The sequence below is a fragment of the Oncorhynchus kisutch genome, linkage group LG4 (genome assembly GCF_002021735.2).
Source record: "Oncorhynchus kisutch isolate 150728-3 linkage group LG4, Okis_V2, whole genome shotgun sequence".
Taxonomy (NCBI): Eukaryota; Metazoa; Chordata; class Actinopteri; order Salmoniformes; family Salmonidae; genus Oncorhynchus; species Oncorhynchus kisutch.
The window spans coordinates 58,664,400-58,682,575 of NC_034177.2; the positions used below are offsets into that span (position 1 = coordinate 58,664,400).

Sequence of the window (18,176 nt, forward strand, 5' to 3'; positions counted from 1 at the left end):
AAGATTGATTGTTTTTTTATAAGATGCGTTTAATGCTAGCTAGCACCTTACCTTGGCTCCTTGCTGCACTCTCATAACAGGTAGTCAGCCTGCCACGCAGTCTCCTCGTGGAGTGCAATGTAATCGGCCATGATCGGTGTCCAAAAATGCAGATTACCGATTTGTTATGAAAACTTGAAATCGGCCCTAATTAATCAGCCATTCCGATTAATCGGTCAACCTCTATTTTCAATTCTCCGACTATCCAGCTTTTATTTTGGTGATTGTTACTTTTCAAAGGTTATAAAAAAATATGGGTCCATTATCTTTTCTACATACGGTGCCTTCGGAAAGTATTCCTACACCTTGTCTTATTCCACATTATTTTGTTGTTGCAGCCTGAATTCAAAATGTATACATTTCTCCCTCATTTACACACAATACCTTTATAATGACAAAGTAAAAACATGTTTTTAGAAATCAAATTTTATTTGTCACGTGCCGAATACAACAGGTGAAATGCTTACCTAACAAGCCCTTAACCAACCATTCAGTTTAAAGATAATGGAGAATTAAGAGATAACAAATAATTAAAGAGCAGCAGTAAATAATAATATATTTTTTATTTTTTATTTCACCTTTATTTAACCAGGTAGGCTGGTTGAGAACAAGTTCTCATTTGCAACTGCGACCTGGCCAAGATAAAGCATAGCAGTGTGAACAGACAACAACACAGAGTTACACATGGAGTAAACAATAAACAAGTCAATGACATAGTAGAAAAAAAATAACCTATATACTTTGTGTGCAAAAGGCATGAGGAGGTAGGCAATAAATAGGCCATAGGAGTGAATAATTACAATTTAGCAGATTAACCTCTAGCGTCGAGCAATCCCGTATCCGGGAGTGTAATTATAGCCTCATGCTCATTACCATAACGCAACGTTAACTATTCATGAAAATCGCAAGTTAAATTAAATAAATATATTGGCTCACAAGCTTAGCCTTCTGTTAACAACACTGTCATCTCAGATTTTCAAAATATGCTTTTCAACCATAGCTACACAAGCATTTGTGTAAGAGTATTGATAGCTAGCATACCATTAAGCCTAGCATTCAGCAGGCAACATTTTCACAAATACAAGAAAAGCATTAAAATAAAATCATTTACCTTTGAAGAACGGATGTTTTCAATAAGGAGACTCTCAGTTAGATAGCAAATGTTCAGTTTTTCCAAAAAGATTATTTGTGTAGGAGAAATCGCTCCGTTTTGTTCATCACGTTTGGCTCAGAAAAAAAACAGAAAATTCAGTCATTACAACGCCAAACTTTTTTCCAAATTAACTCCATAATATCGACAGAAACATGGCAAACGTTGTTTAGAATCAATCCTCAAGGTTTTTTTCACATATCTATTAGATGATAAATCATTCGTGGCAGTTTGGTTTCTCCTCTGAACCAAATGGAAAATTGCACGCAGCTGGAGATTACGCAATAATTTCGACGGAGGACACCAAGCGGGCACCTGGTAAATGTAGTCTCTTATGGTCAATCTTCCAATGATATGCCTACAAATACGTCACAATGCTGCAGACACCTTGGGGAAACGACAGAAAGTGTAGGCTCATTCCTGGCGCATTCACAGCCATATAAGGAGACATTGGAACACAGCGCCTTCAGAATCTGGGGCATTTCCTGTTTGAAATTTCATCTTGGTTTCGCCTGTAGCATCAGTTCTGTGGCACTCACAGATAATATCTTTGCAGTTTTGGAAACGTCAGAGTGTTATCTTTCCAAAGCTGTCAATTATATGCATAGTCGAGCATCTTTTCGTGACAAAATATCTTGTTTAAAACGGGAACGTTTTTTTAACAAAAATTTAAAGATAGAGATGGTAGAGCAGAAAAGTAAATAAAATAAAAACAGTATGGGGATGAGGTAGGTAAATTGGGTGGGCTATTTACCGATAGACTATGTACAGCTGCAGCAATCGGTTAGCTGCTCAGATAACAGATGTTTAAAGTTGGTGAGGGAGATAAAAGTCTCCAACTTCAGAGATTTTTGCAATTCGTTCCAGTCACAGGCAGCAGAGAACTGGAAGGTGAAGGCGGCCAAATGAGGTTTTGGCTTTAGGGATGATCAGTGAGATACACCTGCTGGAGCGCGTGCTACGGGTGGGTGTTGCCATCTTGACCAGTGAACTGAGATAAGGTGGAGCTTTACCTAGCATGGACTTGTAGATGACCTGGAGCCAGTGGGTCTGGCGACGAACATGTAGCGAGGGCCAGCCGACTAGAGCATACAGGTTGCAGTGATGGGTGGTATAAGGTGCTTTAGTAACAAAACGGATGGCACTGTGATAAACTGCATCCAGTTTGCTGAGTAGTGTATTGGAAGCTATTTTGTAGATGACATCGCCGAAGTCGAGAATCGGTAGGATAGTCAGTTTTACTAGGGTAAGTTTTGCGGCGTGAGTGAAGGAGGCTTTGTTGTGAAATAGAAAGCCGACTCTAGATTTGATTTTGGATTGGAGATGTTTGATATGAGTCTGGAAGGAGAGTTTGCAGTCTAGCCAGACACCTAGGTACTTATAGATGTCCACATATTCTAGGTCGGAACCATCCACCATCCAGAAAAGCATGCATTTGGTTTTACTAGCGTTTAATAGCAGTTGGAGGCCACGGAAGGAGTGTTGTATGGCATTGAAGCTCGTTTGGAGGTTAGATAGCACAGTGTCCAAGGAAGGGCCAGAAGTATACAGAATGGTGTCGTCTGCGTAGAGGTGGATCAGGGAATCACCCGCAGCAAGAGCAACATCATTGATATATACAGAGAAAAGAGTCGGCCCGAGAATTGAACCCTGTGGTACCCCCATAGAGACTGCCAGAGGACCGGACAACATGCCCTCCGATTTGACACACTGAACTCTGTCTGCAAAGTAGTTGGTGAACCAGGCAAGGCAGAGGTAATATGTACATGTAGGTAGAGTTATTAAAGTGACTATGCATAGATAAGAGTAGCAGCAGCGTAGAAGAGGGGGGCAATGCAAATAGTCTTGATAGCCATTTGATTAATGTTCGGGAATATTATGGCTTGGGGTAGAAGCTGTTCAGAAGCCTCTTGGACCTAGACTTGCCTAGAATGTATTGGAATTAATGGAAATATATGCAAATTAATACCATTTAAATGTAATATTTTTTTTCATTGGATATATTTATCATGTGGAGACAAACATAAACCTTTTACCTTATCATAAGTAGACATAATTGAAAATGATTAAATCCTTCCAATAGAAATAATACTTTAAAAAAATTATTTAGTTACGAATTGAACTTTAATTAAATGAGTTTACTCTTCACGTGGTGATTTCACTGAACAACAAAAGAAAGGTAATATTTGAATGATCCCCAATGATCCATCGCATCTCCCAAAAATGTTTTCAACATAGATCTGTAAAACAATAGTCTATAAACTAAAGCTTTGGTTGTCTTCCTCTCAGGCTTCCAAGTCTTCTCCCTGGACCTCCTCAATGTCCACCTCCTGAACATCAGACTCTGAGGTCTCATCTTCACTGTCACTTTCCAACCTTGTTGAGCATGGCTTGTTGTCAGGCTCAAAAAGCCTCAAACGTGCCAGAATGGCCACCAATTTTTCAGCCTGTGTGTGTGTTCCTAAACAAGGACCAGTTGCACTCTGAGGCTGCTGATGTTGATGGGATTTGTAGGATGATGGAAGCAATACGGGTAAGAGCCTCAGATCTACAAAGACCCTTCCACCAGGTAGCTGATGAGATATGGCAGTCGTGCCAACATATTGCATCTCCATCCCAAAGTCCTTGCTTGGAAGTGTACTTCGCCAGACTGCCAAGAACCTTGCCCTCATCCAGGCCAAGGTGGCGAGACACGGTAGTGATGACACCATAGGCCTTGTTGATCTCTGCACCATGCTCTAACAGCATACTTGGGATCCAACATGTACACTGCGTATGGGCTTCAGGCAGAAATATAGACGTTTTTTGATGTATTGCAGAACTGCAGTTTCCTCAACCGTGAAGTGGGCAGGGCAGTAAGGATTTCTTCTCTTATATCTGCAAGCAGAGTCTGAATATCAGATAGGATGGCATTGTCTCTCTCAATCCGTGCAATGGCTACTGCTATAGGTTTCAGGCTGCTTACCGCTCTCTCCCAAAATACATCATCCAGGAGGATGCTCTTGATGGGGCTGTCCATATCGGCAGACTGTGATATGGCCATTTCATGGAGAGACTCCTTTCCCTCCAGGAGACTGTCAAACATGATGACAACACCACCCCAACGGGTGATGCTGGGCAGCTTCAATGTGGTGCTCTTATTCTTCTCACTTTGCTTGGTGAGGTAGATTGCTGCTATAACTTGATGACCCTTCACATACCTAACCATTTCTTTGGCTCTCTTGTAGTGTATCCATTGTTTTCAGTGACATGATGTCATTGAGGAGCAGATTCAATACATGTGCAGCACAGCCAATGGGTGTGATGTGAGGGTAGGACTCCTCCACTTTAGACCAAGCAGCCTTCACGTGCAGAGTATTGTCTGTCACCAGTGCAAATACTTTCTGTGGTCCAAGGTCATTTATTTATTTATTTATTTTACCTTTATTTAACCAGGTAGGCAAGTTGAGAACAAGTTCTCATTTACAATTGCGACCTGGCCAAGATAAAGCAAAGCAGTTCGACAGATAAAACGACACAGAGTTACACATGGAGTAAAAACAAACATACAGTCAATAATGCAGTATAAACAAGTCTATATACAATGTGAGCAAATGAGGTGAGAAGGGAGGTAAAGGCAAAAAAGGCCATGATGGCAAAGTAAATACAATATAGCAAGTAAAATACTGGAATGGTAGTTTTGCAATGGAAGAATGTGCAAAGTAGAAATAAAAAATAATGGGGTGCAAAGGAGCAAAATTAATTAATTAATTAAAATTAAATACAGTTGGGAAAGAGGTAGTTGTTTGGGCTAAATTATAGGTGGGCTATGTACAGGTGCAGTAATCTGTGAGCTGCTCTGACAGTTGGTGCTTAAAGCTAGTGAGGGAGATAAGTGTTTCCAGTTTCAGAGATTTTTGTAGTTCGTTCCAGTCATTGGCAGCAGAGAACTGGAAGGAGAGGCGGCCAAAGAAAGAATTGGTTTTGGGGGTGACTAGAGAGATATACCTGCTGGAGCGTGTGCTACAGGTGGGAGATGCTATGGTGACCAGCGAGCTGAGATAAGGGGGGACTTTACCTAGTAGGGTCTTGTAGATGACATGGAGCCAGTGGGTTTGGCGACGAGTATGAAGCGAGGGCCAGCCAACGAGAGCGTACAGGTCGCAATGGTGGGTAGTATATGGGGCTTTGGTGATAAAACGGATTGCACTGTGATAGACTGCATCCAATTTGTTGAGTAGGGTATTGGAGGCTATTTTGTAAATGACATCGCCAAAGTCGAGGATTGGTAGGATGGTCAGTTTTACAAGGGTATGTTTGGCAGCATGAGTGAAGGATGCTTTGTTGCGAAATAGGAAGCCAATTCTAGATTTAACTTTGGATTGGAGATGTTTGATATGGGTCTGGAAGGAGAGTTTACAGTCTAACCAGACACCTAAGTATTTGTAGTTGTCCACGTATTCTAAGTCAGAGCCGTCCAGAGTAGTGATGTTGGACAGGCGGGTAGGTGCAGGTAGCGATCGGTTGAAGAGCATGCATTTAGTTTTACTTGTATTTAAGAGCAATTGGAGGCCACGGAAGGAGAGTTGTATGGCATTGAAGCTTGCCTGGAGGGTTGTTAACACAGTGTCCAAAGAAGGGCCGGAAGTATACAGAATGGTGTCGTCTGCGTAGAGGTGGATCAGGGACTCACCAGCAGCAAGAGCGACCTCATTGATGTATACAGAGAAGAGAGTCGGTCCAAGAATTGAACCCTGTGGCACCCCCATAGAGACTTCCAGAGGTCCGGACAGCAGACCCTCCGATTTGACACACTGAACTCTATCAGAGAAGTAGTTGGTGAACCAGGCGAGGCAATCATTTGAGAAACCAAGGCTGTCGAGTCTGCCGATGAGGATATGGTGATTGACAGAGTCGAAAGCCTTGGCCAGATCAATGAATACGGCTGCACAGTAATGTTTCTTATCGATGGCGGTTAAGATATCGTTTAGGACCTTGAGCGTGGCTGAGGTGCACCCATGACCAGCTCTGAAACCGGATTGCATAGCAGAGAAGGTATGGTGAGATTCGAAATGGTCGGTAATCTGTTTGTTGACTTGGCTTTCGAAGACCTTAGAAAGGCACGGTAGGATAGATATAGGTCTGTAGCAGTTTGGGTCAAGAGTGTCCCCCCCTTTGAAGAGGGGGATGACCGCAGCTGCTTTCCAATCTTTGGGAATCTCAGACGACACGAAAGAGAGGTTGAACAGGCTAGTAATAGGGGTGGCAACAATTTCGGCAGATAATTTTAGAAAGAAAGGGTCCAGATTGTCCAGCCCGGCTGATTTGTAGGGGTCCAGATTTTGCAGCTCTTTCAGAACATCAGCTGAATGGATTTGGGAGAAGGAGAAATGGGAAGGCTTGGGCGAGTTGCTGTTGGGGGTGCAGTGCTGTTGTCCGGGGTAGGAGTAGCCAGGTGGAAAGCATGGCCAGCCGTAGAAAAATGCTTATTGAAATTCTCAATTATGGTGGATTTATCAGTGGTGACAGTGTTTCCTATCTTCAGTGCAGTGGGCAGCTGGGAGGAGGTGTTCTTATTCTCCATGGACTTTACAGTGTCCCAGAACTTTTTTGAGTTAGTGTTGCAGGAAGCAAATTTCTGCTTGAAAAAGCTAGCCTTGGCTTTTCTAACTGCCTGTGTATAATGATTTCTAGCTTCCCTGAACAGCTGCATATCACGGGGGCTGTTCGATGCTAATGCAGAACGCCATAGGATGTTTTTGTGTTGGTTAAGGGCAGTCAGGTCTTGGGAGAACCAAGGGCTATATCTGTTCCTGGTTCTAAATTTCTTAAATGGGGCATGTTTATTTAAGATGGTTAGGAAGGCATTTTTAAAAAATGCGGGATGAGATCAATATCCTTCCAGGATACCCCGGCCAGGTCGATTAGAAAGGCCTGCTCGCAGAAGTGTTTCAGGGAGCGTTTTACAGTGATGAGTGGAGGTCGTTTGACCGCTGACCCATTACGGATGCAGGCAATGAGGCAGTGATCGCTGAGATCTTGGTTGAAGACAGCAGAGGTGTATTTAGAGGGGAAGTTGGTTAGGATGATATCTATGAGGGTGCCCGTGTTTAAGGTTTTGGGGAGGTACCTGGTAGGTTCATTGATTATTTGTGTGAGATTGAGGGCATCAAGTTTAGATTGTAGGATGGCTGGGGTGTTAAGCATGTTCCAGTTTAGGTCGCCTAGCAGCACGAACTCTGAAGATAGATGGGGGGCAATCAGTTCACATATGGTGTCCAGAGCACAGCTGGGGGCAGAGGGTGGTCTATAGCAGGCGGCAACGGTGAGAGACTTGTTTTTAGAGAGGTGGATTTTTAAAAGTAGAAGTTCAAATTGTTTGGGTACAGACCTGGATAGTAGGACAGAACTCTGCAGGCTATCTTTGCAGTAGATTGCAACACCGCCCCCTTTGGCAGTTCTATCTTGTCTGAAAATGTTGTAGTTTGGAATTAAAACTTCAGAATTTTTGGTGGTCTTCCTAAGCCAGGATTCAGACACAGCTAGAACATCCGGGTTGGCAGAGTGTGCTAAAGCAGTGAATAGAACAAACTTAGGGAGGAGGCTTCTAATGTTAACATGCATGAAACCAAGGCTATTACGGTTACAGAAGTCGTCAAAAGAGAGCGCCTGGGGAATAGGAGTGGAGCTAGGCACTGCAGGGCCTGGATTCACCTCTACATCGCCAGAGGAACATAGGAGGAGTAGAATAAGGGTACGGCTAAAAGCTATGAGAATTGGTCGTCTAGAACGTCTGGAACATAGAGTAAAAGGAGGTTTCTGGGGGCGATAAAATAGCATCAAGGTATAATGTACAGACAAATGTATGGTAGGATGTGAATACAGTGGAGGTAAACCTAGGTATTGAGTGATGAAGAGAGAGATATTGTCTCTAGAAACATCGTTGAAACCAGGAGATGTCATTGCATGTGTGGGTGGTGGAACTAATAGGTTGGATAAGGTATAGTGAGCAGGACTAGAGGCTCTACAGTGAAATAAGCCAATAAACACTAACCAGAACAGAAATGGACAAGACATATTGACATTAAGGAGAGGCATGCTTAGTCGAGTGATCAAAAGGGTCCGGTGAGTGGAGAGGTTGGTTGGTGATTTAGACAGCTAGCCAGGGCATCGGTAGCAAGCTAGCATAGGATGGAGGTCTGTTGTTAGCCACCTCCTGCGCTCCGTCAGTAGATTAGTGGGGTTCCGTGTGGTAGAGGGGATCAATCCAAATCACACAACAACAACAAAAATAAAAACAATAGATATAGTTATAGAGGCCCAAGAAGAAAACATAATAATAATAATAAAAATAATAAAAAAAATATATAAAAGAAATTGTCCGATTGTCTATTCAGATAGCAGCCGGTAAGACAGCTAACGGTTAGCAGGCCGCAGATGGGCGTTCAGGTAACGTCGAATCTACTGCAAAGATAGCCTGCCGAATAACTCCTTCGGGTAGATAACGTCGGCAGTCCAGTTGTGAAGGCCCGGTGGGGCTCCGCGAAGGCAGCAAAACGGGTCCGGATAGGCGACTGCAGCCCAGGTGCGATTGATGGAACTCAGGAGTGATTGACGGAGCTTGCTAGCTCCGGAACAATTGATGTTTGCTCCGGAATCGACGAAGGCCGATAGTCACACGGATAGCAGCTAGCTAGCTGTGAGATCCGGGCATGAATGTCCAGAGAGCAGTCGAAATCCAGGGACATGGAGAGAAAAATTGGTCCGGTATGCTCCGCTCCGAGCCGCGCTGCGCCGTACAGAACTGGCGATAGACTTTCGAGCCAAAGGATAGCCGATGACCACAAACCGTGGTTAGCTGAACACCAACGACTTGCCAGTAAAGGAGCCAACTAGCTTCTGAACTAGCTTCTGGATTAGCTACTGGCTAGTTTCAGGCCAGCCTCCTGGAGTTTCTGGCTAGCTTCTTGGAGGATTACAGATCTGAGGTAAATAATACTTTTTTATAAATATACATTGGTGAGGCGGGTTGCAGGAGAGTGTTTTGAAGATGAGTTGATGGAAAATAAAAATAAAATGTATGTGAAAAAGTTGTAAATATATATATATATATACAGGACACGACAAGACGAGGACAAAAGACGTCTGAACTGCTATGCCACCTTGGAGAACACATTGACTGCCTTCAGCTCATTTGCAATGTAGAGACTGTCTGTTGACTGGGTGTCTGTTGTCCCTTGTGTCTGTGCTCTTGTAGAATACTGGTTGAGGGGTCAGTAGAAGTACCTCTTTAGTGTCATAAGTTTTCATAACTGTGACTTTAATTGCCTACCGTCTGTAAGCTGTTAGTGTCTTAACGACCGTTCCACAGGTGCATGTTCATTAATTGTTTATGGTTCATTGAACAAGCATGGGAAACAGTGTTTAAACCCTTTACAATGAAGATCTGTGAAGTTATTTGGATTTTTACAAATGATCTTTGAAGGACAGGGTCCTGAAAAAGGGGCCTTACTTTCAGAGGAGTTTAGGTGTTCCTTTTGTCCAGGTGTGAAAGGGCAGTGTGGGGTGCAATAGAGATTGCCTCATTGGGGCGGTATGCAAATTTGAGTGAGTCTAGGGTTTCTGGGATAATGGTGTTTATGTAAGCCATGACCAGCCTTTCAAAGCATTTCATGGCTACAGACATGAGTGCTACGGGACGGTAGACATTTAGGCAGGTTACCTTAGTATTCTTGGGCACAGGGACTATGGTGGTCTACTTGAAACATGTTGGTATTACAGACTCAGACAGGGAGAGGTTTAAAAATGTCAGTGAAGACACTTGCCAGTTGGTCAGCGTGTGCTCTGAGTACACGTCCAGGTAATCTGTCTGGCCCTGCGGCTTTGTGAATGTTGACCTGTTTAAAGGTCTTACTCACATCGGCTGTGGAGAGCATGATGACACAGTCGTCCGGAACAGCTGATGCTCTCATGCATGTTTCAGTGTTACTTGCCTCGAAGCAAGCATAGAAGTTATTTAGCTCGTCTGGTAGGCTCGTGTCACTGCGACGCTCTTGGCTGTGCTTCCCTTTTGTATTCTGTAATAGTTTGCAAGCCCTGCCGCATCCAATGAGCGTCAGAGCCGGTGTTGTACGATTCGATCTTAGTCCTGTATTGACGATTTGCCTGTTTGCTGGTTTGTCAGAGGGCATAGCGGGATTTCTTATAAGCTTCCGGGTTAGAGTGCCGCTCCTTGAAAGCGGCAGCTCTACCCTTTAGCTCAGTGCAAATGCTGCCTGTAATCCATGGCTTCTGGTTGGGGTCTGGTACGTACAGTCACTGTGGGGATGACGTCATCAGTGCACTTATTTAGGAAGCCAGGGACTGTACTACTCAATGTCATCGGAAGAATCCCGGAGCATATTCCAGTCTGTGCTAGTAGAACAGTCCTGTAGTTTAGCTTCTGCTTCATCTGACCACTTTTTAAAAACATTTTCATAGACCGAGTCACTGGTGCTTCCTACTTTAATTTGAGCTTTTAAGCAGGAATCAGGAGGATAGAATTATGGTCTGATTTGCCAAATGGAGGGAGAGCTTTGTAAGGTGTGTCTGTGTGGAGTAAAGGTGGTATCGAGTTTTGTTTTTCCCCCTCTGGTTGCACATTTAACATGCTGATAGAAATTAGGGAAACTTTAATCAGTTTTAACTGCATTAAAGTCCACGGCCACTAGGAGCGCCGCATCTGGATGAGGGTTTTCCTGTTTGCTTATGGCGGTATACTGCTCATTGAGTGTGGTTTTAGTGCCCTCACCGGTCTGTGGTATGTAGACAGCTATGAAAAATACAGATGACAACTTTCTAGGTAGATCGTGTGGTCTACAGCGTATCATGAGATGCAAAACCTCGAGACTTCCGTATATATCGTGCACCAGCTGTTTACAAATATACATAGGCCGCCACTCTGTCTTACCAGAGGCTGCTGTTCTATCCTGCCGAAAGAGTGTATAACCCGCCAGCTGTATGTTAATGTCTACGTTTAGCCACGACTCGGTGAAACATAAGATATTACAGTTTTTAATGTCCCGTTGGTAGGATATACGTGCTAATTTATTGCTTTTATACACGTGTCAGCTTAACTCTTCCATTTCTTTTGATAAAAAAACTACTTGCATATGACCAGCATACCCATAACATGATGCAGCCACCACCATGCTTGAAAATATGTAGTGGTAGGTACTCGGTTGTGTTGGATTTGCCTCAAACATAACACTTTGTATTCAGGACACAAAGTGAATTTATTAGCCAATTTTCTTTAGTGCCTTGCAAACAAGATGCATGTTTTTGATGCATGCTTCCTCTTCACTCTGTAATTTAGGTTAGTATTGTGGAGTAACTACAATGTTGATCCCATCCTCAGTTTTCCTTGTCACAGCCATTAAACTCTAACTGTTTTAAAGTCACCATTGGCCTCATGGTGAATCCCTGAGTGGTTTCCATCCTGTATCTTTGTAGTGACTGGGTGTACTGATACACCTTCCGATGTGTAATTAATAACTTCACCTTGCTCAAAGGGATTTTCAGTGTCCGCCTTTTATTTTATTTTGACCCAATTACCAATAGGTGCGCTTTTCCAGGTATTGGGTAAAATCTCATTTGACCTGAATTCCTCACTCCTCCCTAACTCGTCCACGTATGGAGTCATTCAATTTCCAATAATCCCTCATGTGGAACAATGATCTCTCACGCCGCCTAGAAAATATATTGACTTGAACAGGGAAGAGAGAAAATGCATGTTAAATAATTTCACACCAACCATGATGAGAATGAGATTTGGGCAAGAACCGTCCATCTGTTCTAAGCCAATGTGATGCTAGTCTCCATGCCAGTCTCCTTCTTCCTCGGGTTTCAAAACGAGATGCAGACTGAGCCTTGTACGTAATTAATTGTACTGTATCACCCAGAAAGCCATATGTATTCATGCACTTTAAAATTAGGATTCTGATGACATGGTAAAACAAAATCCCTACTATCAATGTCCTCAGCATGGTTAGCCCAAGCTACCATCTAGTGAGTTCTCCACCTTCCTCTCAGAGGACACTAAAAGATTAGGTTTCCTGGGAGGAAATCCTCCCTCGACTCTATAGATTTGAGCAGTGCACCCTCCCCTCACTTGGCGCTCTCTCCTCTCCTTTCCGAATCCTACTTAAAACAATTGATAAATTATCCAATAGATTTTATAAAACTGCAGAATTTCGCTAACTGCTCCGTGAAGAAACAGCCTCGGGGAAACATTTCAAAGAGAGATAAGGACAGCCAATCTTCTCCTGGAAGAGAAAGTGTGCATTTTGTTAGTATTATGCTCAATCTTAATTATCAACTAGTTTTAATCGCAAACATAACACGTCCTCCCTCCAATCATTAATCGTTTGTTTTAATCCATCCCAATGTTTATGTAGCCTGTACTACCCTTAGACACGGCGACATTTCTTGCCACTGAGTCTAACGATTTACTCCCGTATATGACTGGTCTCTCTTTCCACCATGATTTTCCGTAACCACCACACTACAATGCCCTTCATGTGTTCATGAACAAATAGTTTAATAGGTCATTTTAGGTTTGGCAACCCTAAAGCTGGCGCATGACACAATTGCTTTTTCAAAACAAACAATTACTCACAATATTAACTCCACTCTAATTTCTCGTGACCCCACCCCCTCCTCCCTTTCGTCAATTCTATAAACCATATGTCAGAATAAGTCGGAATAAAGTGTCTCAGGAGATTGCATGGAGTGTTTGGCTGTGTCAATTCTAACTTGTTAACTTTTTTAGAATCCATTCCCCTGGCATTTCGCATCTTTCAACCCCAAAATTGCTTCCCCACCCATCACTATCTGACTATTGTTACTGGTCCTGGTCGATTCTGCCCCTGTTACCCTGCTGAATGTAATACTTTTCCCTGTCGTAAATTTTACCTGTTTCATGCCCCGTTACACTCACTCTTCCAATGACCAACGGCCCCACACCTAAAACAGTGCTCTGACGCTCTGTACCTTGCAATAAAGTCATTGCTCTTGCCTCCCTGTTTCTTTGTCCGTGGCCGTGCAGTTGCCGTATCAAGCGGTGATATAGCCCGATAGGATGCTCTCAATTGTGCATCTGTAAAAGTTTGATGGTTTTCGGTGACCAGCCAAATTTCTTTAGCCTCCTGGGGTTGAAGAGGCACTGTTGCGCCTTCACCACACTGTCTGTGTAGGTGGACCATTTCAGTTTGTCAGTGATGTGTACACCGAGGAAATGAAAACTTTCCACCTTCTCCACTGCTGTCTTGTCGATGTGGATAGGGGAGTGCTTCCTCTGCTGTTTCCTGAAGTCCACGATCATCTCCTTTTTGTTTTGTTGACATTGAGTGAGGTTGTTTTCCTGACACCACACTCTCAGAGCCCTCAACTCCTCCCTGTAGTCTGTCTGGTCGTTGTTGCTAATCAAGCCAACTACTATTGTGTCATCTGCAAACTTGATGATTGAGTTGGAGGTGTGCGTGGCCACACAGTCATGGGTGAACAGGGAGGAGCAGAGTACTCACCCTTATGGGGCCCAAGTGTTGAGGATGAGCGACGTGGTGTCGATTCTTACCTTCATCACCTGGGGGCGGTCCGGACCCAGGGCCTCAAGCTTAATGATGAGCTTGGAGGGTACTATGGTGTTGAATGCTGAGCTGTAGTCAATGAACAGCGTTCTTATATAGGTATTCCTGTTGTCCAGATGGGATAGGGCAGTGTGCGTGTGATGAAGATTCGCATCATCTGTGGACCTATTGGCGCGGTAAGCAAATTGAAGTGGATGTAGGGTGACTCTGCAGTTCGCTTATAAATCGTGGTGAATCCTGCCGACAGCTGTTAGTTTTTCACTCTGTCAGAACCTAACGGACAACTAGTCAAAGCTCAAACCAAGTTTTTTTTTAAACTACTGGATCAAACAGCTGCATAAGACAGACATGTTTACACAAGCACATATATTTATACTCTCCTTCTAGGTTGAGTCTCCTCGCACATTTGGACAGCCAATACATCTCTGTTGCTAGGCAGGACTTTAGTGGCGACTCTTCGTTCTCACTTCATCTGACCTGACCTTGACCCTAATTCCTCACTCCTCCCTAACTCACGGCTGTCTGTGACTGAAACCAGACCATTGCCCTTCTCTTCATAGTATAAATGAGATTTAACAATAACATGTTTTAACAGAATGTAAACTTTCTGCACTCCCCTTTCTCACTCAGTAGATTTCCATCCACTGTTCTAATAGTGTAAGATATTTCAAGTTAGAAGTTTGAATCCAACAAGTGTGTATTATTTACTGTATTTATACATGGGATATAACTTTGCAACAGTAAATGTTCCAAAATCACTGGATGTCTTCAGTTTACAGAGGTGTTTTATTTATTTAAGCATTGTGAAAAATGGTAGAATAATCCCTGGTAAACATTCATCTGTGTGTGTTTCAGGAGAAGAATGCGGCTGTGCCCCACCTTCCTGCTGCAGCGCTGGCTGTGGTTGTGTGTGTGTGCCAGACAGTGGCACTGCAGAAATGGCAACTGCAGACTACCGCTGTGTGTGAGGCAGATATGGGCCTACCTCAGACTGATGGTCGACTCCCTCTATTACAACACCCTCACCAACTCTGACGTCGTCATGGACTCACTGATGGAACCCATCTTATGGATGGTGGACCTACTCACCCGCAGGTTCGGGGCGGTAAGTGTGTGTGTGTGTGTCAGTTGCACAGATGTTCATGCTCATGAAACAATTTCTCACTCATTTACCGCCTCTCTATTTTTCCAGGTGTTTGTATGTCTGTTAGTGATACTGACCACTTCTATCCTGCTGGTAGTCTATGTGGTTATGCTGCCCGTGATCTTCGACACGTACTCTCCATCCTGGATAGCCTGGCACATGAGTTACGGACACTGGAACCTTGTCATGATCGTCTTCCACTATTATAAAGCTACCAATACTGCCCCAGGATACCCCCCTACGGTACACACACACACACACACACACACACATACACACACATACACACACACACTTGCCTTGCGGTAATCCATCGTATCCGATGATGACTTCCACTTCTGATTTAACATTGAATTCTTTGGTGGCTGTAAAGTCCAATCCGAGATCCACAAACTTAATTGCAGGTGGGGCATGTGCAGTCTGTGTTGGGAGGGAGGGGGGCAGTCATGGTTGTCATGTCTCCTGAGCTGATTTTTCCTGTCTCTTTGTGCTCCTCTCCTCCTGCCTCTGTACACCGCTCTGTCAGAGCTACCGCCAGGTGGAACGGTCGGCGGCAGCGTCCACCAGGTCTGTGGGTTTGATGTTGCACTTCTTCCGTGACGCTTTCAGCTGGTCCTCGTAGCGCTTCAGACCGGCAGCCAAGAAGTAGCTGGCCATTCAAGATCTTCCATGGCAAGCGCTCACGAGACATTCTAATGACGTGTCCGAGCCAGCGCAGTTGGTGTTGGGTGGCCGTGGCGTCCCTACTCTTGCATTTGGTCTTAGAAAGTATTTCTGTATGGGGCACACGGTAGCCCCAGTTGATTCCCAGTATGCACTGTAGGCATCCTATGTGGAATTGCTCGTGCTGCTTGTTGTGGCGACTGTAGGTGACCCAGGCTTCACAGCTGTAAAGAACTGTGGTAATGCAGACGGCTTGATAGACGGTGACTTTGGTGTGCAGGTGGAGATCCCAGTTTTGGAAGACACTGCGTCTGAGTTTTCCGACGGCAGTGAAGGCTTGCTTGATCCTTTTTTGAATTTCTGGGTCAATGCTGTAGTCCTCCGAGAGGATGCTGCCCAGGTATTTGAATGACAGGGATATTGCCAGTGATTTGTGTTCAATGGTGAAGAAGCGCATGGTGGATGGATCTCCATTGACAGACCACCTCTGTCTTGTTGACAATACCATCCTGCTGTTGACCTTCACAGCTGTTTTACAAGGATGGACTGAAGGTCTTCTGGAGTGTGAGCCACAAGCACAGTCATCAACATACTGCAGCTCAATAACCTGCCCGGTCAACCTTGGTGGTTGCTTGGAGCCTCCTGATGTTGAATAGGTTTTCACCAGCCTGAAGTCCACCGCAACCCCGCTGCTGTCCTCAAGCTCCTTGTGGAGAAGCTGGGTGACACATATGAGGAAGATGTACAGGTGCCAGCACGCACCCTTGCCTCACACCAATGTGTACTACCAAGGGCACTGACTCCTGCCCTCCTATGGAACTGGCAAAGGATGTTGACTAATTTTAGTATGCCCCGTAGTTGTTCCCGGCTCCGTGTCGAAGGCCTTAGAGGGTGACAAAGGCAATGAAAAGGTCCTGATGGTCATGGCACTTTGCTGGAGTTGCCGTGCCGTGAATATCATGTCAACCGCGCTCCTTTTATTTTGGAAGATGCATTGTGATTCTAGCAGCGTATCCTTGGCCAGGACCTTGCCAGGCAACGGCCAGAAGGGATAACCCCCGGCTGTTGCTGCAGATATTGCCACTGTATTCTCACCTGGAGTTTAGCCAGTATCATACAGTGATCTGTCCAGTATTCTGCACCCCTCATGACACGTATCAGCAGGACGTCATTGGAATCAAGACGTCTTACTATGATGTAGTTGATCAGGTGCCAGTGTTTTGAAGCGTTCAATAGATTTCTATAGTTTTTTTAAATCAAATCAAATCAAATATCAAATCAAATTTTATTTGTCACATACACATGGTTAGAAGATGTTAATGCGAGTGTAGCGAAATGCTTGTGCTTCTAGTTCCGACAATGCAGTAATAACGAACAAGTAATCTAACTAACAATTCCAAAAAACGGGGATAAAGAATATGTACATAAGGATATATGAATGAGTGATGGTACAGAGCAGCATAGGCAAGATACAGTAGATATCGAGTACAGTATATACATATGAGATGAGTATGTAAACAAAGTGGCATAGTTAAAGTGGCTAGTGATACATGTATTACATAAGGATGCAGTCGATGATATAGAGTACAGTATATACGTATGCATATGAGATGAATAATGTAGGGTAAGTAACATTATATAAGGTAGCATTGTTTAAAGTGGCTAGTGATATATTTACATCATTTCCCATTATTAAAGTGGCTGGAGTTGAGTCAGTGTCATTGACAGTGTGTTGGCAGCAGCCACTCAATGTTAGTGGTGGCTGTTTAACAGTCTGATGGCCTTGAGATCGAAGCTGTTTTTCAGTCTCTCGGTCCCAGCTTTGATGCACCTGTACTGACCTCGCCTTCTGGATGACAGCGGAGTGAACAGGCAGTGGCTCGGGTGGTTGACGTCCTTGATGATCTTTATGGCCTTCCTGTAGCATCGGGTGGTGTAGGTGTCCTGGAGGGCAGGTAGTTTGCCCCCGGTGATGCGTTGTGCAGACCTCACTACCCTCTGGAGAGCCTTACAGTTGAGGGCGGTGCAGTTGCCATACCAGGCGGTGATACAGCCCGCCAGGATGCTCTCGATTGTGCATCTGTAGAAGTTTGTGAGTGCTTTTGGTGACAAGCCAAATTTCTTCAGCCTCCTGAGGTTGAAGAGGCGCTGCTGCGCCTTCTTCACGATGCTGTCTGTGTGAGTGGACCAATTCAGTTTGTCTGTGATGTGTATGCCGAGGAACTTAAAACTTGCTACCCTCTCCACTACTGTTCCATCGATGTGGATAGGGGGGTGTTCCCTCTGCTGTTTCCTGAAGTCCACAATCATCTCCTTAGTTTTGTTGACGTTGAGTGTGAGGTTATTTTCCTGACACCACACTCCGAGGGCCCTCACCTCCTCCCTGTAGGCCGTCTCGTCGTTGTTGGTAATCAAGCCTACCACTGTTGTGTCGTCCGCAAACTTGATGATTGAGTTGGAGGCGTGCGTGGCCACGCAGTCGTGGGTGAACAGGGAGTACAGGAGAGGGCTCAGAACGCACCCTTGTGGGGCCCCAGTGTTGAGGATCAGCGGGGAGGAGATGTTGTTGCCTACC

General features: G+C 44.4%; 1 protein-coding gene across 5 annotated transcripts in view; it reads left to right on the plus strand.

Annotated features, from left to right (window-relative positions):
- The window catches only part of LOC109889744 (palmitoyltransferase ZDHHC16A), a 33,159-nt gene that overhangs the window by 7,727 nt on the left and 7,256 nt on the right, over positions 1-18,176 (plus strand). For 4 of the 5 annotated variants that reach the window (XM_031823309.1, XM_031823310.1, XM_031823311.1 and 1 more), the window contains exons 2-3: positions 14,650-14,899; positions 14,987-15,181. In XM_031823309.1, the coding sequence (XP_031679169.1) occupies positions 14,650-14,899; positions 14,987-15,181 (445 nt within the window). The remainder of the gene's footprint in view (positions 1-14,649; positions 14,900-14,986; positions 15,182-18,176) is intronic. The other variant, XM_031823312.1, reaches the window with a different exon arrangement.